Source organism: Haliotis cracherodii, unplaced genomic scaffold (assembly GCF_022045235.1).
Source record: "Haliotis cracherodii isolate W230 unplaced genomic scaffold, xgHalCrac1.p SCAF_1, whole genome shotgun sequence".
Lineage (NCBI taxonomy): Eukaryota > Metazoa > Mollusca > Gastropoda > Lepetellida > Haliotidae > Haliotis > Haliotis cracherodii.
Window position 1 is genome coordinate 59,479,028 of NW_027266264.1, and position 22,446 is coordinate 59,501,473.

At 41.9% G+C, this 22,446-nt stretch overlaps 1 protein-coding gene across 3 annotated transcripts; it reads left to right on the top strand.

Annotated features, from left to right (window-relative positions):
* The first annotated feature begins 2,881 nt into the window (after nt 1-2,881).
* On the top strand, nt 2,882-20,140 carry LOC139466304 (uncharacterized). Of its 3 annotated transcripts, none has more exons than XM_071248163.1 (14): nt 2,882-3,145; nt 5,981-6,157; nt 7,639-7,688; nt 9,352-9,451; nt 11,305-11,393; nt 11,914-12,028; nt 12,428-12,559; nt 14,544-14,765; nt 15,026-15,181; nt 15,504-15,592; nt 16,590-16,648; nt 17,371-17,462; nt 17,869-17,923; nt 19,015-20,140. In XM_071248163.1, the coding sequence occupies exons 2-14, from the start codon at nt 6,032-6,034 to the stop codon at nt 19,731-19,733; spliced, it is 2,004 nt and encodes a 667-aa protein (XP_071104264.1). In that variant the 5' UTR covers nt 2,882-3,145; nt 5,981-6,031; the 3' UTR covers nt 19,734-20,140. The 3 variants fall into 3 exon arrangements, with proteins under 3 accessions (XP_071104264.1, XP_071104262.1, XP_071104263.1); XM_071248161.1 differs by having other exon boundaries at nt 2,882-3,077; XM_071248162.1 differs by lacking the exon at nt 2,882-3,145 and adding an exon at nt 3,228-3,426.
* Nucleotides 20,141-22,446: the final 2,306 nt, after the last annotated feature.

A 22,446-nucleotide genomic window follows, 5' to 3' on the forward strand; every position in this document is an offset into this window, starting at 1 on the left:
ACTCGCGTCCGCCAATCAGGTTTGAAGAGTTGGAACCTGCTCTCGTCACTAAACAGCCCTCGCCACCATTCTCTTTGTTGCCATCGCTGAGTTTGCCTGCAACACGTCAGTCTGGCACGTCGATGTTGACGGGTCAAGGTCATGCCCTTGAAAGGGCGATAAGCCCGGAGACCATAATATCGTAGCCGTCTGGTCACTGTTTGTCTGCTGACCGGATGTCCTATGCAGTTGGCAGCTGATGACGTCACAGTAAGAAATATGTTTCTCAGATGAAGTACCCATAAAAAGCGGTCATCCTGCGGGGTCGTGACCTTTGGTCTGCTACTTCGTGGTCTGTCTGCGGTTCTGCCAGTCTGTCGGAGACGTGCGACCAGTCTGGTGATGGTCATCTTGGAGCAGTTCATGTTAATGGCAACCGCTCTCTGTGTCGCTCCCATCTGCAGCATACCTATGGCTCTCTCCCTCTGGACAGCGGTCAGTCTTGGCATGTTCGTTGGTGTTAATCATCGCAACCAATGATAGGGAACAGATCCGTGCGTAATTTATACCCGGAAATTTGGGAAAGATTTTTTTTTAAATTGCTGATAAACACCAATATCTCCCAAAATCAACAAAGCACGTGCAAAGAACGACAGAGAACATGAAGGCTGTATTCGTGAGATGTGTTCTTTACACTCAGTATCCGCCCACGTTTCATCAGAGCCGACACCACCAGTGTTTACTTTTTCTGGTATATTGGTAAATATGAGGAGACGAAACAAGCACGTCTGCACGACGCCATCTTGATCACATGACACATCCAGACAGGCTTTCCAGACATGTTGACGTCACGCCATCGGAGGAGATTAATCTCTGGGTACCTCATTACTCGGACCCCGTCTTGTCTGACCATGAAGCTGTATAACTGACCATGAACTATATCTATATTTGAAGCATGGGGTTGAAGAACTCGTGTGCCTATATAATTTGATACCACAAATTTGCCATGAGCCCGAAAAGCACACGGTAAGACCAGAGGATTTTTGTCAACGCTTTTGACTTCTCTTGACATTCCATCCAAAATTTTAGCATAAAAGTCCGCCGGGTAATCCCACGGCTCGTTGCCTACCTCCATTGCGTGAATCAATCCGTTACCCATCCTCGGTCCGAAATGAGACGCGAACTCCTTACCATAATTGAACCCATCGTGGAAGGCGTCCCCCCCCCCCCCCCCCCCACCCACACTGAAGGTGGAAATCCCCCTTTAGATGTCGCCATTGGTCCCTTCCTTGTCGTCATGTTGGCGTAGGCCGGATAATTATCCGGGTCCTTTACATCCCACCCAAAGTTATGGTAGTTCCTGGCGTGGGAGGCGATGTCGTTGTACAGTCGGGGGCCGCTAGTGTCGTCGAGCAGGCTACTGTATTTGTTGTTTCCCCATTCCCAGATACATTCCCTGGCGTAAAACGCTGTGACTAGATCACGGTTGTCTTTTCTTATTCTGATGGTGACCTTGCCCTTCGTTCGAAGCTGACATGCAAGCAGACTTGAGTTTGTTGAATTTAACGTTTTCAATGTCGGGTCGTACAGTTAACATGAATGTCTTTGGTGAGCACTCTGATTTCCCCCATCCAAAATGGTACGGACGGGATATACATTCAGCTGATAGATCAAGGAAACCGCAAAATTTTGATTGCACAGCCGGAACTCCGGTATACAAAGCGCGGCGCTAATTGACTTTTTAGAGTTTCTTACAGGTGTCGTGCGTACTAACAACAATGCGTTTGAATTACCGTAAGTTGAATAAATTCTTAAAATAAGATCTTGAGCGTTGAAGCTGTCATGTTTGCACACACAACAGCAGGAACATGTTGTTAATGCGTATGCATAGAAATGTTAATAATGACCATATTTGGGCATATATCAATATTCATGCGCAACCAGATTTACAACCGGTTTCAGTTTTATCTGTCAACGAAAGAAAGTTTTTTTTATGTATTTATACTTTAATACATATTTTGACATGGGTAATAAATAAAATACCACCCTAATTCTCGGGCGCAGTGATGACTTTACAATACACTATGGGCTGGCCGCATGGAACTGGGTAGGAGAGTGGGTAGTCTGTCTCGCAGTCCCTTTTCCCATCTTTTCCCCTTTCGCCCAGCCCTTACCGTAATTCTGTGGTCCTATAAAGCAAGTCTAGATTTTCCCCGGGTTCAGGGTCTAGCTGTTATCATGTGCAGGCAAACTATTAACTCACTTCAGGGGTCGAGTTACAGAGTAAACACATCAAATTGCCATGACTGGCTGATCGAATTTCCCATCTCACTGGGGCTCCTTTTCAATATAAATGTAGTTGTCACTATCAAAATGATAATTATATTTTCAGAAATTTAGTGTTACAATCTAGAGAGTGCATGCTGTCAACGATTCTAACCCAGAATCCCCACAGGGTGGGTATAGTGAATATTCATACCAAAACATCGCGTATGTGCGATTAAATACGAGTTTAAGAACGTTTTTTTGTTCGTTTATTATACTTTAATAACCAGGACGTTTTGACCAAATTGTCTTTATAATGTTGAGGCGGATCAGTTTTGTCTTCCTCAAGGGAGAGCCTGACTCTAAAAATAGTATCAGGGAGACTTTATTGAAAATTGTCGATTATAAAATTAAGAACGGTAATGATTTAGTTGCTAGAATATTCTTATGCAATGCATGTTGTAAAACGCAATTACCCATGACTTACAGTCATAAAACATATTTGACCTTGACATGTATTTTCAAAATGTCAACACATCATGAAATTAATAATGAGTTATCCTCAAAGAGAGCTCCGCGAACGGACTATCGCTGTGAGGAGCTTGCCAAAGAATGTTTACAAATGGCGCTCAAAACAAATCTGTGGACTTTGGTCTGTGATGAGACACTTTAAAAAACTCTGTATTCATGTGTCAAGCTATGACAGATATGAATCCATTCATTGCATTAACATTCCTTAACATCACCCTTTCATAAACAAAGAACACTTCGCTTTGGCTGACCCACAAGGTTGTATTTAATTCAGTCCAGGATTGCCATGATATAGATCTACCGTGAGTCACTGACAAATGAGCGATCACCTGTGTCGTTTTGAGGGTGTGACCTGCGTACTCACATCTGTGTATGTCATGTAAATTTGGCCAGTTTAACGGGCACAGCTTATAGTTATACATGTAGCACTAATTGGCACTAATGTAGAAGTTAATCAGGATGCGGGCTGTTGCTCTCGCTTCTCTGATCTCGCTGCGATGTTGAGAATTTTCAATATTATTTGTAAACGAATTAAATCCTCCAGCGGCGCCTTTTGTAGCACGTGGCAGTTTATGTAATCATTTTCATTATATATTTATTCCGGTTTCAACTGATCTCATGTGATGAATGGATTGTAAATGGAAACTAATAGTTAAGTAATATGCCTATTTTATTTTTTCGCTTCAGTAGTTTTCATTATGATGCACAGGAATGCTGTTTATTAGGTGTATATTTATTGATGAAGCACTCATCAAAACATCACTGGTCCCAACACAATCTATCCTATGTGGGACTTCATTTGCCAAAAATCAGTGAGATTTGTATTGACAAGGATGGATAGGCCTACAAGGTTTTTTGAGCTGTGAAAGCGTCAAAGGGGGTTCTCCACCTTTCTAATGCATTTTCAAATGCAACCATTTTTCGTCATGATGCCAGTTGTGAGGGATGAGGCGATATGGCGCAAATTAACGGCTCCAGGCGTCAGACGTTAAAGTCATGAGTACACATGATTTTGTCACAGAATAGTGTGGGGGTGGGGGGTGGGACTCTAGATCTGTCAGGATAACGAGGATCATAATAAGGAATTGGTAAGGCATAGGCATTGCTACTGACACCATGAGGGTGAGTCAGCTTTTGAATCATTACTGATGAAGTGTAGTGAGTGAAAGTGGCTTGGGTGGAAATTCCATGAGGGTTTCCTGTAGCCCAACCACTGACATGAAACTTCATCCTGCTCACTTTATGTTTTTGTTAGAAACATAAATGCAACTGAAAGTGTGGAAACAATAAAATAAACAAGAAGATCCTCACAAGTGCATATATTTGCGCTCTTTGTGTCTTCGGCTCAGTAAATTAATGTGATATTCTTTTTGAAGTACCATGTGGAGATCGGGGTGTCCTCAGCACCCTGTTGCTAGTCTTAAGACACCAAAACAACTTATTTTGGTTGTAACAGGCAACTTAAAGGATTGATTGATCAGACTGGGTGACTTGGTTGCTGGCGTGTCAGCATATCTCAACAGCTTTGAAGTTACATTGTTGCTTAAAGTATCGGTCTTTGGTTTGTCTGGTCCCGACTCAAATAATTTGAGACAGACGCCCTCACACACACTCATTTTGAAGTAGGTATTTTAACTGTAAAGTAAAGATGTAATGCTTCAGAATTCAGCACCAGAAAGTTTACATCCTCCAGACAAAAACCTGTGTTACCATGGTTACATTAGTTGGAAAACAATGTGACACATCAATCTTGACACTAGGGCTGTTACGATTAACTAGCGTATTCCGTAAATCGAACCGTATCCCTTCATGAATTGAATCATCTTCCCGAGGCAAGACAGTTAACTGACTATAAAAGTCCAGTTTCCACCCTTGCCGAAACTAGGCTGGGATTATGGAGTTACATTTTGGCTGGGCTAACGAGTTTATGCATAGTCCAATCAAAATTGCGCACTGAAATTGAAATCCGGTTCGTAAACTGTCAGCAGAGTTCGGTCGATTGCAGGATTTGCAAAGCATGTGCATCGCCAACTTGTTGTCAACATATTTTTTTCCAATCTTTTCATGTTTTTAATCAAGGTGTTCATGTGATTTGATGTACTTTGCGAAGTAAGAACCGTTTTATCACAAAATTGATCTTGATGGTCGATCAGATCGTCTTGACTGAGCGCCACCATTTTGTTTGAAGCAAATGCATGTGATACGAGAGGTGGAATCTGATTGGTCCATCTGGGAGAGGAATAGCCACTGGTGGCGCTACGATCGAGCCCAGGAATTCTAGCCTAGTTCGGCAAGGGTGGAAACTGGACTTGTAAGTCAGTTAACGCTCTTGCCTCGGGAAGATGGAATTGAATTCATTATTCATAGTCACTAGAATCGAATATATGCCGAAAGAAATGAAAAAGATTGTGTTTTACTTGAAATTATCTGTTATTTATCAAAGCAAATTATGCAAAATTGAATGTATATTGGTAACTGGCTAAGTGCAGTATAAAAAGTATAATATAGTAATAATAATAATTAACACTATTAACATGGCCAAACCATGTCAAATAAATTAACGGAATTTATATTAATGAAATACCCAGGACATTATATAAAATCCCTGGGATATTATAACACATTATATAGCAAATATGACTTGAATATCCTATAAAATCCCAGGGGTATTATATAAAATTCCAGGGACATTACAACGTCCCTGTTTATGAGATTTAACTCGACTGGAGAACAATAGGATGACGTCACCGGAGGTTTATAAGTGTAGCTAAATACATTTTGTCCAGGGTTACGGTCACACTATTCCCAATCGGACATTTTGCACCCATCTCTTGAGACCTACAGCAGGTATCCAGATAGGGTCAGGTAATAGGGGGGTGGGTACCCGGGGAGTAAATTTGGACTCGTCCCAGCCCTAATTCCTATATATAATGACAGAAGATGGTACTTAAAAATGTTAAATCAAGGCAACACTAAAAGCCTTCAACAGGCTCAATGAGATCATGTTGTAGGGATATGTTTTTATACAATGAAGTTTCATGCTCACATTATTAATTTTGATGTTTGCTATTTGAGTTAGATTCTAGAAAGGATGCCTTGCAAGGAGGACTGAAACTGATGGCAACTCAGAAGCAAGAATGGTTATGAAGTTGCTGTAGCACCAACTCTTGATTGATAAATATAAATATGTCCTGTTACTTTGCAGAAAGATGTCTGGAAAATAAAGGATTGAGAGCAGTAGGAATCCCAGTGGAACATGTCGAGGGGCAGTGGTCGTCTGGGCCTGATAGGCGCTCTCCATCGACAGTCCATGTTTGATGATAGGCCCACCGGGTCTGACACAGCCAGTGCCAGTCAAGCCAGACTTGAAAGGGACCTAAAGGTGGCCACTAATACAATATTGTCTTCTTCAGCTGGTTATGTTGTCAGGTGGTTAGGATAATTGATCCCTCTAGGGATTCTGGGTTAGAATAGGTCCCCAGCAACCTATGCTGGTAACGAGAGGCAACCAAATGGACCAGGTGGTCAGATTCAGTGACTTGGTTGATAGCTTGTCCTACCCCAGTGTCATGGATTGTTGCTCACAATATCGATCACTGGACTGTCTGGTTCAGACTTGAGTATATACAGCCTGCCGTCATAGCTGGAATATTGCTGAGTGCAGCGCTAAACAACAAACAAACAAGATAACTGATCTAAGTTTATGTTGGTGGAGAAAGGGGCGGTGGGGTAGCCTAGCGGTTAAAGCTTTGCTCGTCAAGCCAAAGACCGGGGCGGTCGGGTAGCCTAGTGGTTAAAGCGTTCGCTTGTCACGCCGAAGACCCGGGTTCGATTCCCGACATGGGTACAATGTGTGAAGCCCATTTCTGGTGTTCCCCGCCGTGATATTGCTGGAATATTGCTAAAAGCGGCGTAAAACCTTACTCACTCACTCACTCACTCACTCACTCACTCACGCCAAAGACCCGGGTTCGATTCCCCACATGGGTACAATGTGTGAAGCTCATTTCTGGTGTCCCCTGCCGTGAAATTTCTTGAATATTGCTAAAAGCGGCGTAAAACCATACTCACTCATTTCCTTGTTGGAGAAAATGCTCCATCAGTCCATCAATCTCATTAAAATCAGATCTCAGTTCTCGCTAAACAAAGATCAGAGGACATCCCATTATGGGTCATGTCAGAACGACCTTTCATCCGGCCAATCAAAGCGTCGCTTACCAGATCATGAAAGTGACAGTCGGAATGTGTTTTCTAATCATGCAACCTCGAAAAATGTTAACATGGGATATTCCAAACGAAAGTTATGACCCCTACGACTGATTCCGTCAAAATTATCGTCTATATCTCGCTTCCGTGGTATAAACATTTGAATGGAGGAGGCATTGCACAGTACATGGGAAGCACTGCCATACAATCTCAACCATATATTACACAATCCGGAATGTTCCTTTGTTCAGTTTTCAAAATTTTAATTGAGAACTGTGTCAACATATTTTTCAAGTGTAGTCTGAAATGGAAGTCGCCAGGTTGAAAGGAGTGCTGTAAAGCTCGAGAAAGCTGCTTTGTAATTGGCAGATGTCGACTTCCTGTTAGTCATTGCAGTGGTGGGTCAAAGTTCGTGATAGGTCGTTCTGACCTCAGATCTTTGTTTAGCGGCAGCGAGAACTTAGAGATATGATTTTAATGAGATTGTCATATTCATTAAATCTATATGATGTTTGTGTTGTTATGTATCATATGTATCATTAATTCCATTCCATCACAAGTTTTTCACAGTTGCAATGTTCTGAAAAATGATTTGACAATATGGAATTTTGCCTCACTTCTATTGACAATTTCAAGCAGTCAGTGTTCTTTTGTCAGGAAGCCAAAGATGACAATGTACTTCTCCGAGCACAACTTGAAGAGGCCAGGTGAGTGGTGCATCATTCACAATCTTTCATCAAGGTTTTACTGGATGCACATTTATCGAATCATATAGGTATTATAATGGATGCGAACCGTGAAGATCTTGGGTAGAAAAGGTCTTCAGCAACCCAAGCTTGCCGTAAAAGGCGACTATGCTTGTCGTAAGAGGCGACTAACAGGATCAGGTGGTCACGCTCGCTAACTTGGTTGATGCATGTCATCGTGTCCCAATTGATGCATGTCACTCTATCCCAAATGCGTGGATCGATGCTCATGATATCAATCCCTGAATTGTCTGGTCCAGACTCCATTATTTACATACCGCCGTAAAAAAGCTGGGATATTGCTGAGTGCAGCATTAAACAACAAACAAACAATATAATGGATGCAAATAACTTACATTGTGAGTCCTGATTGACGCAAAAAGTATGGCTGTTTGAATCATCACATTGATGAAAATTGTAGAATGCATGTTACATGTATGTGACTATTGTGGTAAGATATCTGATCTATTATAGGCCTATGTTTCTGAGCATGTGCAATGTAAATGCAATCAGTAAAATTGTTTGGACCCATGAAGATCCAGGGTAGAATAGGTCTTCAGCCACCCATGCTTGCTGTAAAAAGCAACTGTTTGTCGTAAGAGGCGACTAACGAAATCGGGTGGTCAGGCTTGTTGACTTGAATGATGCATGTCACTCTATCCCAATTGCGTGGATCGATGCTCATGATGTCAATCACTGATTATTTACAGACAGCTGTCATACAGCTGAAAACAGCAAACAAAAAAACGCAAACAAAAAAAAAAATATAAAAAGTAAAATTGTTGGAAATCAAATGACACATGCCACTTGTCACAAGGCTGGGACCCCCATGTTCTTGCCTTGGACCCCCAAAATGTATTACTGAGGATCCCTTGGATTCAAAAATAGATTGACAGAGTAAATCCCTGTTCATTAAATCATTTTTTAAAGTAACAGGCAGGAGGGGTTAATGTCATAGCCCATTAGCTGTTAAATAAAACATGTTAAACTTTGCATTAAAATCAGAAAAGTGCTGAACTGGTGCCTTTTGCTTTTCCTGATATTTATAGTTTTTATAGTTTTTGGTTCCATGGCAAAATAATGGACTTCAGGCTAGGAATATATGGAAGATTTCAGGCAGAAATGTCAATTGAAGGTAGGGTTTGTGTCCAGTGCCAAACTTCTAAACCTTCCAGTATTTATCAAAGGAAATGTATCTGGACATAACCTTAAACAAGGGTAGGTTGGGTTTCATGCAACACATATGTTTTACCAATACACAGCCCTGGTGGGGCTGTCGGGGCCTAGTGGTTAAAGTGTTTGCTCGTCACGCCAAAGACCCAGGTTCGATTCCCGACATGGGTACAATGTGTGACGCCCATTTCTGGTGTCCCCTGCAGTGATATTGCTGGAATATTGCTAAAAGTGGCATAAAATCATACTCACACACTCAGTCACAGCCCTCGTAGACATGTTATACATGTTCTACAAATGAATGTTATGTTTATGATACGAGATTCCTTTGGATTGGAAACTATGAGCCTCACTGCCACATGTACATGATGTAGGATATATATTTGTGTCATAATTGAAATAGACACAGTTTAGAGTGAACTCTGAGACCGACTGTGATCGTTGTTGGCAGATCTGCTCTGGACATGTTGGTGAAGCAGAGTTCCCATGAAAGCTTTGATGAGAGACGAGTCAACCTCCTCAAGTGTCAGCTTATACAGCAGGAGAGACAGGTACTACAGACAGGTACAACAGACAAGTACTACAGACAGGTACAACAGACAGATACAACAGACAACAGACAGATACAATAGATGGATGTAACACATAGGTACAACAGATGGCTACAACAGATAGGTACAACAAACGGGTACAACAGATGGGTACAACAGATGGGCACAACAGACAAATACAACAAACAGGTACAACAAACGGGTACAACAGACAGTTACAACAGATGGGGACAACGGACAGATACAACAAACAGGTACAACAAACGGGTACAACAGACGGGTACAACAGAGGGGTATAAAGACGGGTACAACAGACGGGTACATCAGACGGGTACAACAGACGGGTACAACAGAGGGGTACAACAGACGATCAGGCGGGTACAACGGATGGGTGCAGCAGACGGGTACAACAGACGGGGGAAAACAGTCAGGGACAACGGATGGGCACAACGGACAGATACAACAAACAGGTACAACAAACGGGTACAACAGACGGGTACATCAGACGGGTACAACAGACGGTTACAACAGACGGGTACAACAGAGGGATACAACAGACGGGTACAACAGACAGGTACAACTGATGGGTACATTGACGGGTACAACAGAGGGGTATAACAGACGGGTACAACGGATGGGCACAACGGATTGGCACAAAGGACAGATACAACAAACGGGTACAACAGACGGGTACATCAGACGGGTACAACAGACAGGTACAACAGACAGGTACAACAGACGGGGAAAACAGACGGGGACAACAGATGGGCACAACGGACAGATACAACAAACAGGTACAACAAACGGGTACAACAGACGGGTACATCAGACGGGTACAACAGACGGTTACAACAGACGGGTACAACAGAGGGGTACAACAGACGGGTACAACAGACAGGTACAACTGACGTGCATTGACGGGTAAAACAGACGGGTACAACAGACGGGTACAACGGATGGGCACAACGGATGGGCACAACGGACAGATACAACAAACGGGTACAACAGACAGTAACAACAGACGGGGACAATGGACAGATACAACAAATGGGTACAACAGACGGGTACAACAGAGGGGTACAACAGACGGGTACATCAGACGGGTACAACAGAGGGGTACAACAGACGGGTACAACTGACGGGTACATCAGACGGGTACAACAGAGGAGTACAACAGAGGGGTACATCAGACGGGTACATCAGATGGGTACAACAGAGGGGTACAACTGACGGGTAAAACAGACGGGTACAACAGAGGGGTTTAACAGACGGGTACAACGGATGGGCACAACGGATGGGCACAACGGACAGATACAACAAACGGGTACAACAGACAGTAACAACAGACGGGGACAATGGACAGATACAACAAATGGGTACAACAGACGGGTACAACAGACGGGTACATCAGACGGGTACAACAGGGGTACAACAGAGGGGTACAACAGACGGGTACATCAGACGGGTACAACAGAGGGGGACAACAGACGGGGACAACGGACAGATACAACAAACAGGTATAACAGACGGGTACATCAGATGGGTTCAACAGACAGGTACAACAGACGGGCACAACAGATGGGTACAACAGACAGGTACAACAGAGGGGTATAACAGACGGGTACAACTGACGGGTACAGCAGACAGGTACATCAGACGGGTAAAACAGACGGGTACAACAGGCGGGTTCAACAGGCGGGTTCAACAGGTGAGTTCAACAGACAGGTACAACAGACGGGCACAACAGATGGGTACAACAGACGGGTACAACAGATTCGTCCAAGATAATGTACAATTTGGATTTATGGTGAGGTGAAATAGGAGACAATGTAACACTTGTTGATTTTGTCCAGATCTTACTCCTCAATGAAGCAGTTGGCAGCCGAGCAGCAACACTGATGGAGGTCGAGAATGCCCTGTCCTGGCTGGCTGATAGCTTCAGGTAAACCTGCTGATGGAGGTAGAGAATGTCCTGTCATGGCTGGCTGATTGCTTCAGGCAATGTACTGATGGTGGTAGAGAATGTCCTGTCCTTGTTGGCTGATATCGAAGGAGGTAGAGAGTGCCCTGTCTGTACTGTTATCATACTGCATTATGCCAATAGCGGCTGTGATGGTGTATAACGTATTAGAGTAATCTCCCTTGGCGACCTAGCCGTCGGGACCCCCTGTTTTACCGGATGTAACACCCGTGTATGTATGACAATAAATACAAGACTGAATACAGAATGTCGTTCTCCATTATTTATTTGTCGGAGGCAGCAACAGCCTAGTGCTAGTTCAAGTGCTACAAATCATTCCTAAAGGGTGAGAATATTACACTGTCCTGGCTGGCTGATAGCTTCAGGCAATGTACTGATGGAGGTAGAGAATGTCTAGAACCTCTATTCCCTCAGGAGTCGTAAGATAATCATTATCTTTACACTTTTCTCTTTTTTCTGACTATGTAATTGGTCTGTTCAGGTCTCACATAGCAGCAGAAGTGAGGGGCACCAATGTTCCAGTGCCACGATCTGACCTTGTCAAGATGGTCGAAACAGCAGAGTCCGCCAGAATCAAACTGTTCAAAAATATCCAGGTATCCATATGGCTTTGAGACAATTGGATGTCTGATTTTGGACATTTTAACATATAAATGAAGTAGAAATTAGGTGTGCCCTGATTCAAACTGTAAATTAATAAACTGCAATTAATTTTCAGCATGGAACAAGAGAATTTAATATCTAATCTCCACACAAAATCCAACACCTTACCTCCCCTTCATTGGAATATCAAATGGTCAGTCCTTACCTGGTCAGTTCAGCTAGATGTGAGAAATAAGTGTTTAGTGGTCAGTGAGGTATTACTAGTGTCATTCTGAAGGTGGCGACTAAGCAGCATTTGCCTCAGCATCCAGCTCTGTGAGTGGCTGCATATCTCCTGGGAACTGTTAACAAAAACGATATGATGCATGCATAATAACCGTTTTTTGTTTCAGAATTCTTCCCAGGAACACTTGTCAAAGCCGCTTCTGCTGATGAACGACTTCCTCCATCCAGGGCTACAGGAGGACCACACACTGCTGGATGTTGTGTCAGGCAAATTGGAGCACCTCAATCTCAAACGAGTGGTGGGTCTCTGAAAGCATGACTAGAACCTTGGGATGTCCGGTTGTGTCTTGGGCTTTGTTGTGTATTTACTGTTTCTGAGGAGCACCTCAATCTCACACGAGAGGTGGGTCTCTGAAAGCATGACTAGAACCTTGGGATGTCCGGTTGTGTCTTGGGCTTTGTTGTGTATTTACTGTGTCAGTTTGTGTATCGTGTGTTTACTTGATGTGGATGTGTATACTTGGTGGGGTTGTATGTTTACTGTCTGGTTGTGTGTTGTGTTTACAGTGTCAGTTTGCGTATCGTGTGTTTTCTGGATGTGGTTAAGTGTTCTGGTATCCGAGATGTGGCTGTGTTTACTGGATGTGTTTTGTGTTCACTGGGTGCGGTTCTGTCATGTTTTACTGGATGTGACAGTACTTCACTGTGTTTACCCGATGCAGTTGTGTGTCAAGTTTAAATGGATGTGATTGTGTGTTTACTGGATGTGACTGTGTTTTGTGTGTTCACTGGCTGTGTTAGTGTGTCATGTTTTAACGGATCTGGCTGTGTTGTGTGTTCACTGGTTGTATGTCATGTGTTCACTGATTGTATGTCATGTGTTTACTGGTTGTATGTCATGTTTTCACTGGTTGTATGTCATGTGTTTACTGATTGTATGTCATGTGTTCACTGATTGTATGTCATGTGTTTACTGGTTTTATTTCATGTGTTCACTGATTGTATGTCATGTGTTTACCGATTGTATGTCATGTGTTTACTGGTTGTATGTCATGTGTTCACTGATTGTATGTCATGTGTTTACTGATTGTATGTCATGTGTTTACTGGTTGTATGTCATGTGTTCACTGATTGTATGTCATGTGTTTACTGGTTGTATAACATGTGTTCACTGGTTGTATGTCATGTGTTTACTGGTTGTATGTCATGTGTTTACTGGTATGTCATGTGTCCACTGATTGTATGTCATGTGTTTACCGGTTGTATGTCATGTGTTTACTGGTTGTATGTCATGTGTTTACTGGTTGTATGTCATGTGTTCACTGATTGTATGTCATGTGTTTACTGGTTGTATGTCATGTTTTCACTGGTTGTATGTCATGTGTTCACTGGTTGTATGTCATGTGTTCACTGATTGTATGTCATGTGTTTACTGGTATGTCATGTGTTCACTGATTGTATGTCATGTGTTTACCGGTTGTATGTCATGTGTTTACTGGTTGTATGTCATGTGTTCACTGGTTGTATGTCATGTGTTTACTGGTTGTATGTCATGTGTTTACTGGTATGTCATGTGTCCACTGATTGTATGTCATGTGTTTACCGGTTGTATGTCATGTGTTTACTGGTTGTATGTCATGTGTTTACTGGTTGTATGTCATGTGTTCACTGGTTTTATGTCATGTGTTTACTGGTTGTATGTCATGTGTTCACTGGTTGTATGTCATGTGTTTACTGGTTGTATGTCATGTGTTCACTGATTGTATGTCATGTGTTTACTGGTTGTATGTCATGTTTTCACTGGTTGTATGTCATGTTTTTACTGATTGTATGTCATGTTTTCACTGATTGAATGTCATGTGTTTACTGGTTGTATGTCATGTGTTCACTGATTGTATGTCATGTGTTTACCGGTTGTATGTCATGTGTTTACTGGTTGTATGTCATGTGTTTACTGGTTGTATGTCATGTGTTCACTGATTGTATGTCATGTGTTTACTGGTTTTATGTCATGTGTTCACTGGTTGTATGTCATGTGTTTACTGGTTGTATGTCATGTGTTCACTGATTGTATGTCATGTGTTCACTGATTGTATGTCATGTGTTTACTGGTTTTATGTCATGTGTTCACTGGTTGTATGTCATGTGTTTACTGGTTGTATGTCATGTGTTCACTGATTGTATGTCATGTGTTTACTGGTTGTATGTCATGTGTTCACTGATTGTATGTCATGTGTTTACTTGTTGTATTTCATGTGTTTACTGGGTCTGGTTTTGTTGCAGTCTCAGCTGGAGGCCAAGTTGAGCAGCCTGTACAAGGAACTGGTCCGGATGCATCATCTAATCTCGGATGACAAATGGACGAGTGAGAGGCTGTGTTCAAGTCACATGACCTCTGCAGTAAAGGAACGACTCAATACGCAAGTGCTCCGATCTTGTGCAATGATGAAAGATTGTGCTGATGACCTCTTGACCCTGTCGCTGCTTGTCCCCAGTGCACCCTGGGTAAGAATGTAAGAAGGATCAAAACATGTTCATTAACATGATCAAATTAATCCTTCACAATGAACCTCTATTGTGGGATTTCTAATTACAGAGCAATTGCTCCATGTTGTAAGGATCTTAAAATGACAGCATAATCCGCTAGTAAAACTATCTTTAGCTTCCTAGTTACTTAAGTTAGTTCAGTTCTTCATAACCTGATTCACACGAAGCTTTAGTTCCTCAGAGCTGCTTGACCACTGTAGCATGTCTGACACTTTCAGCCAGTTCTGAAGCGACCGGTCTTGAAGGAGGTCAGTGCTGACGAGTTCCTGTCCTGTCTCCCATCTCTGCCTCGTGGCAAGGCACAGGCTGTACATCGTCTTGTCAACACGCTGCTCAGAGTGTGCAACTACCGGCACCACATCCAGGACAGAGAGGTCAGAACACATTTCTACAGTGCATCACTGCAACATACTTCTAGGATTGACAAAATGCCATTCCTTGAAGAGCTTTTCTACTTCAGTCTATCTTTTCTTACTGAATTCTTTCTTTAAAGGGTCACTGGTTTTGTAAGGAAACCTCTGTAATCTGATAGACAGTTGCTTCATCAAGTCCTAGCAGGGTGTAGAGCAATCTCACAGATGAAATCCTTACCTTGTGAACGTGCTGATGGGGTTAACCTATTTGTCATGTGGACATGTTCCTGGGCTATCCTTCGTTTGTGCTGTTTCCTTCTGCTGATCCATGTATTTGTTCCAGGTGAAAGCTTTGAGAGAGGAAGTGAAGTTCCATCAATCTGTGTATGATCTTCAGTTAGAGTACACCCATTCTCTCCTGGATGCTGTTAGGTATGTAGACTAAATGTAATGGATTGGGTTATCACTCTGGTGACTAAGTTGATTGGATGGCATTGCACCCAAACAGTGTTATCTACCTGAGGAAATGTTGTTAACTGACTATAAAAGTCCAGTTTCCATTCTTGCCAAACTAGGCTGGAGAGTTCTGGCTCGATTGAGTGCCACCAGTGGCTATTTAGAGTTATGTCCCTTCTATGTTTCCTCCTGATTCCACCTCTCACATCACTTGCATTTGTTTCAAACAAAATGGTAGCACACAGTCAAGAGGATCTGATCGATAATCAAGATCTATATTTTAATGAAACGGGTCTTTCCTCGCGAAGTGCATCAAATCACTTGAGCACCTTGAAACATGAAAACATTTGGGAAATGTCCAGCGGACAGTACACATGTTTTGCAAATCCTGGATTCGACTGAAATCTGCACATTGAAATCCATGCTGTTTACAAATCTGATGTCTAGTTCCTTGCACGATTTTGATTGGACTATGTATAGACTCATTAGTCCAGCCTAACTGTATCTCCGGAATTCCGGCCTAGTTTTGCAAGGGTGGAAACTGGACTTTTATTGTCGGTTACCGCCCTTGTCTTGGGAAGATGCAACAGCATGGGACGTTACTCAATCAGTGGTTTGTCTGTTCCAGACTTGATTATTTACAGGTCGTAGTCACATAGCTGGAACATTGCTGTGTGCAGACGAACAATATAGACATACCTTTGGAGTACACCCCTCTCTCCTGCTACTGACTGTACGTGGTCTTGTATCAGTCACATTGGTGCAGCTGGTTTATGTTGCAGTATCACATCAATGTGGGTGTGAGGTGAGGTAAGACTTGCCCTGGATTGTGTCAGTCAGATATAGCCAGTTTACATCATCCTCTTTCAGATTGTGTTTACTAATGCAGGATAAGTATACAAATATAAAAAAATGTCTAGATTTTACTAGGTTTGTGCAATCAGGTTTCACAATTTGTGTTGATTCTTTTCAGAGAAGGATATCGAGAGTTTGAGACATCTGCAAGTGAAGTTATAGTGAAACCACTCACAGGTAAATAATAACAACAGTTCATTCTCTTCAGGTGAGTTTAATTTAGGGAGGCAGGATGTTTCATTGAGCAACCCCATGCTTTAACATTTTGTTTCAATTTAATAAAATATGATTGCCCTACTGCTGTATACCTCCCTATGTACTATATAAAACCTTACACTATATATAACCTCTATAACCTACCTACTGCCGTAAACCTACCTATGTACTATATAAAACCTTACACTATATATAACCTCTATAACCTACCTACTGCCGTAAACCTACCTATATACTATATAAAACCTTACACTATATATAACCTCTATAACCTACCTACTGCCGTAAACCTACCTATATACTATATAGAACCTTACACTATATATAACCTCTATAACCTACCTACTGCTCTATACCTACCTATGTACTATATATTGCCTCTACAGTAGTCCTACTGCTGTATGCCTACCATATGAAGTATACTAGTATAAAGGCTACTACTGACATAATTATATAGCAACAAGTGCTGCAGCCTCTATGACATACCTACTGCTGTATACCAACCTTTGTACTATATATTGCCTCTACAGCAGTCTTACTGCCATATGCCTACTATATGAAGTATACTAGTATAAAGGCTACTACTGACATGTTTAGCAACAAGTGCTGCAGCATTCAGAATTTGTGATTCCTGTGAACAGGGTTATTAATATACCCCGGTATACCTCATATGACATTTTCAGCTGTGCTGGAAGGGTATGCCTTGCTGAAGACCACAACAGATGAAGATGCTCTGAGAACCTTCCTGTCTCTTTTCAAGGAGAATGAGGAACTGGTAGGTAGACTGGACACATTGTAACATGTTTGTATCTGTGTTGACAATGAGGAACTGGTAGGTAGACTGGACACATTGTAACATGTTTGTATCTGTGTTGACAATGAGGAACTGGTAGGTAGACTGGACACATTGTAACATGTTTGTATCTGTGTTGACAATGAGGATCTGGTAGGTAGACTGGACACATTGTAACATGTTTGTATCTGTGTTGACAATGAGGAACTGGTAGGTAGACTGGACACATTGTAACATGTTTGTATCTGTGTTGACAATGAGGAACTGGTAGGTAGACTGGACACATTGTAACATCTCTGTATCTGTGTTGACAATGAGGAACTGGTAGGTATCTGTGTTGACTAGATTGTTTGTTGTTCATGGTTATAAAGCATATTCATCTCTCCAGTTTTCAGATGCAGTAGGGAAACTGTCTTTGGACACCAAGAGCAGCAGAGATGAAAGTAGGTCACCTTATTAAACGTCACTCATAGTTATAACTCCCATGTGGATCCCACCTTTAAACAAGTTCCCAGAGACTGGTCGGTAGAGGCCACATAATGAATCAGGTTGTCAGACTTGTAGTCTTGGTTCATAGCATGTCATCGTACCTTAACGGCGTGGTAGATGCTCTTAATATCAAACACTGGATTGTCTGGTCACGACTTGATTGTTTACAGGTTGCCATCATAACAATCATAAAATGAATATTGCTGAGTGTGGCGTTAAACAACCACACACACTTTCTTAGTCTTTCTGCAGTGCTGAAAAGCTATAATGACACATAGATATGCCTGTGCAATACTTCAATAGTTCAATGACTCCCTAGTCACCAAATGGGATCGTTATCAGTTTTGCTGGTTGAGGTTATTTGAACAGCCACATGTAAATAGGATGTTTTGAGGTTTTGTCACAATGTGTCTGGTACAAGTATATCTCCTTTTTTGTCATTGGATAATTTTGTGTGAAAGAAACAATGTCAAGGGTCAAGGTTGTGTTCAAGGTCATAGCCAGGAAAAATGTTTGCTCGAGAAGCATTCACTGTGGGTCCACGAAACTTGGCACATGTTATCCTAAGGGGGACCTGTGGATGGGAGAGGACATGCATATCATTGTTTTGTGATAGTAACATGTTTCTTGTTTAAATGTGTCATTAGGCTGGAAATGGTGTCATAGGAGCAGAATTTCATATAGTTCTCTTATTTAACTAGTGTTAGGAATGGCCGATACAGGATTTCAGATCTTGTATGAGCCCTATTGTCATTAGACTAGAAACGTAGTTAGGTATCTTTATGCTAGACAAGGCACTTTAATTTGATTAGGGTTGTAGCTCTGAAGGGGTTCAAGGTGGGACTTGAACTTGCGTATACATTTCCAGTTATCCCTGTGATGGTTATTATTTTTTTTCCTTTATATTTGGACTTTGTATTTTTGGAGCAATAAAAAAGTCTAAAACTTTTTAAAAAGGTGACCTTGGCATAGACTATTTTTAGTAATGTTTTCATTCTGAAATATTAAAAGAAAAAGTGCATACGATTATTTTTTTTCTTTTCAGAAAATGCTTCCCTTACAGCCTTTGGGGAAGATTTCATGACTATGTTGGACCAGCATGTCCTGACTCAACAGAGGAAGCGAGAGAGAGGTGTTCGGGAGAGGCAGGACTTGAAGGTAGAACAGGAGAAGCTAGATGAGGAACTCCGCACACTGCTCAAGGACATTGAATATGAGAAAGAAAATGTGAAAGATATCAGTCATACAAACAACTCCAATTGCCAAACAAGGACAGGTGATGAAAGTGTTAGAGCTTCACCAAAACCTAGCTCAAATATTGGATTACAAAAAAGTAAATCAGACTTGAATATTGAGAAACATGACTCTTCTCCAGAGAAAGACGACTCTTTTGAAAATGAGAAGACGGAAGCTGTGGACGAGAGGGAGGGAATGTCAAGCAGAACCCCCCAGAGTAGGCTGGGCAGGGGGGCCAGGAAACCTCCCCTCAAGCACAACACTGATTCCACACCATCACCCCACAGACCCTCCTACAAACCTCAACTGTATGTGCCAAATAGAACTCTCAAACTCCGCAGGTCAGGCAGCTTAACTCGAATTTCTAACGATACATCCAGTCCTCATGCCAGGCCTACAGAGGTTGCAGGGAGGGGGGAGCAAGAAAGGGAGGACACTCGTGTCTGTAGGGACGAGGGTCAGGACAGGCGCCACTCGGATCTCCCAAAACTCTCACGCTTACCACAGCGGAAAGCTCCATTCAAGTGACCGCATGTTCTGTGGTGCCACGAGAGCTGCATGTTTTATGGTTGTGGTATAAGAGGAGGCTCCCTAAACACTTGCCTTTTACCAGTAAGACAGCTACATGAACAATTAAATGGAGATGACTTTTTATCATCAGGGATTGCAGGTGTAGCTCGATGTGCCTCTCCTACAGGAATCAAGGCAGAGAACTCAAGATGTCCATGATCCTTTTATAACTGGCCATTGGCCACATTGTATTAAGAGGGCATAAGTCAACTACTTGTCAGTAAGAGTGGATGAATTCTTTTACGCATTCCAGTATTTTTGAAGGTGATAGAATATTTTCTTGTGTAAATGCAACAACAGATGGCAATACTGATACACAGTTTATGTGCAAGTGTTAATTTGATTGCTCAAATGTTTATTTTACTGCCAACACCAATAAAATACAACGAATTCAAGTGTTGTAGGTTTATGTGATTTCAGCAATGTTAAGGAGATAGACTGTCATTTCACAGACAACTAGTACCATACGTCAGAGTAACTTTTGCAGTTAGTCATCCATCCATCCCTTGTCTGCATCCATCATCTGCGGGTTAACTCAAACTGTGTGTAGGGATGAACCTAAAGTTAAGTCATACACCATCATAGGACTTTGTTCCGGGGATGACACCTAAATGTGAAAGTCATTTTAAAAAACCCAACTAATAATCTATAACTGGCCTTATGAAGATCACTCTCTAGATCCATTCAGCAATATGATGTCTGGCTTTTGTGTGCTATACTTACCCCACAGATCCCTCCAAGGATTGTATCTTAGTGGTTAAGTCATTGGATTGTCACGCCGAAGACTGTAAATGTCCCCACCATTTGGTCAGCCATCTTGGCCTCATCTGCACGATTGTTCTTTCACTGGCTGCTCTACAGATAGTTTCTTTGTAATATAGGTTAGGTGAGATTATTGCACTTATATAACGATGTGTGTGTCACATTGTGTGCATCTGCTTGTACTAGTCCAGACTAATGCTGATTTTATAGTGCTTGTCCACTAAGATACCATGACAGTTTAACATAAATACCCCTCTCAGACAGAGACTCCGAGGAGCCAGGCAGGGTACCACCTTTTAACATCTTTATGTTTGAAGCGGCCGGGGATAGAAGCCCTGACCTTCCGCTCTTCAGGCAGATGCTCTACCACCATACTACAGAGGCAGTTTTTCGTAATATAGAACAAAAGCTGATTTGAATTATTCCTTTATTCTTCTCTTCTGCTCCTCTCTACCATAACAACATTTACATATCCACCAACACATGGGACCAACCATTTATCTTTATAAGATGGACGGTTAAAGGCTGGTCTACTGACCTGAAAAACTTTGCTCCAAGTTAGGACAATAAACTTTCAAATATGTAGAAGAAAGAATATATCTGCTAGTCAGTGTAAAAATAAATTATTCAAATCCCACCTTGTCAGTAAATTAAATAAATATCCCATCTCTGCCACCAAACCACCCCTTACTCCACCTCAATAGAACAAATGGTTGGTCCCTAACCTTCAGCTTATGTATGTCTGTCAACCTACATAGGAAGCTGGATGTAAAGCATGCATGGGTGTCAGCCAAATCTTTATTAAAAAAATCTGATACTTTGAAAAAAAAATTCTCACATAAGTTATCATATGAATGTCAAAGTTTTTGATTTCATGCATCATTGTTTTCATGACAACACTTCATCTTGGTTTGAATTCAGTTCATCCCTTATCCTGCCAACTCCAGGAAAGAATTTCATTGCCCATAAACTATTGGACTATTCATGTTGTCCTTGCAAATGTGGTACTTTAGGACCAGGAATAGCATTGCTTTCACAGACCTTTTCGATTAAAACAACAACGATTATACTCGGATGGTAAAAGACGTTCCATTTCATGCAAATGATGTGACTTACATTTCAGTGTATCTCACCTCACAGTTATTGTGTGAGCCACACAAATATCAAGAAACAAACTCATTCTGGACAACACAGCATAGAACAAACTTCTTCTGAGAAACAGCCAGGACAAAATTCATTTGAACCAAGACAACTTTCAAGCATGTTTGGTAGAAGAACAAAGTAAATCAACATAGTTTTGATTTGTCAAAATGGCTACATTTGTAACCTGGTGACATCTCAAAGGCTTTACATCAGTTGACATCGTGACCAGATCTGGTGCTGTCATGTTCTATCACGGCATAAATAAACAAAGATTACCACAAGCCAACATCAAGTGACATCGTGACCAGATCTGGTGCTGTCATGTTCTATCACGGCATAAATAAACAAAGATTACCACAAGCCAACAACAAATCTCGGTATATAAGCAAGCTGATCTACAGATCTTCCTATCTCAGCAGGCTGATCCACTGATCTTGGTATGTAAGCAAGCTGATCTACAGATCTTCCTATCTCAGCAGGCTGATCCACTGATCTTGGTATGTAAGCAAGCTGATCTACAGATCTTCCTATCTCAGCAGGCTGATCCACTGATCTTGGTATGTAAGCAAGCTGATCTACAGATCTTCCTATCTCAGCAGGCTGATCCACTGATCTTGGTATGTAAGCAAGCTGATCTACAGATCTTCCTATCTCAGCAGGCTGATCCACTGATCTTGGTATGTAAGCAAGCTGATCTACAGATCTTCCTATCTCAGCAGGCTGATCCACTGATCTTGGTATGTAAACAAGCTGATCTAAAGATCTC

Bases quoted from the DNA above. Each gene is read 5' to 3' on its own strand.
- LOC139466304 (XM_071248163.1), top strand. From the start codon at position 6,032: ATGTCGAGGGGCAGTGGTCGTCTGGGCCTGATAGGCGCTCTCCATCGA. The intron at 7,689-9,351 runs GTGAGTGGTGCA...CGTTGTTGGCAG, and splicing joins GCACAACTTGAAGAGGCCAG to ATCTGCTCTGGACATGTTGG. The intron at 15,182-15,503 runs GTCAGAACACAT...TATTTGTTCCAG, and splicing joins ACCACATCCAGGACAGAGAG to GTGAAAGCTTTGAGAGAGGA.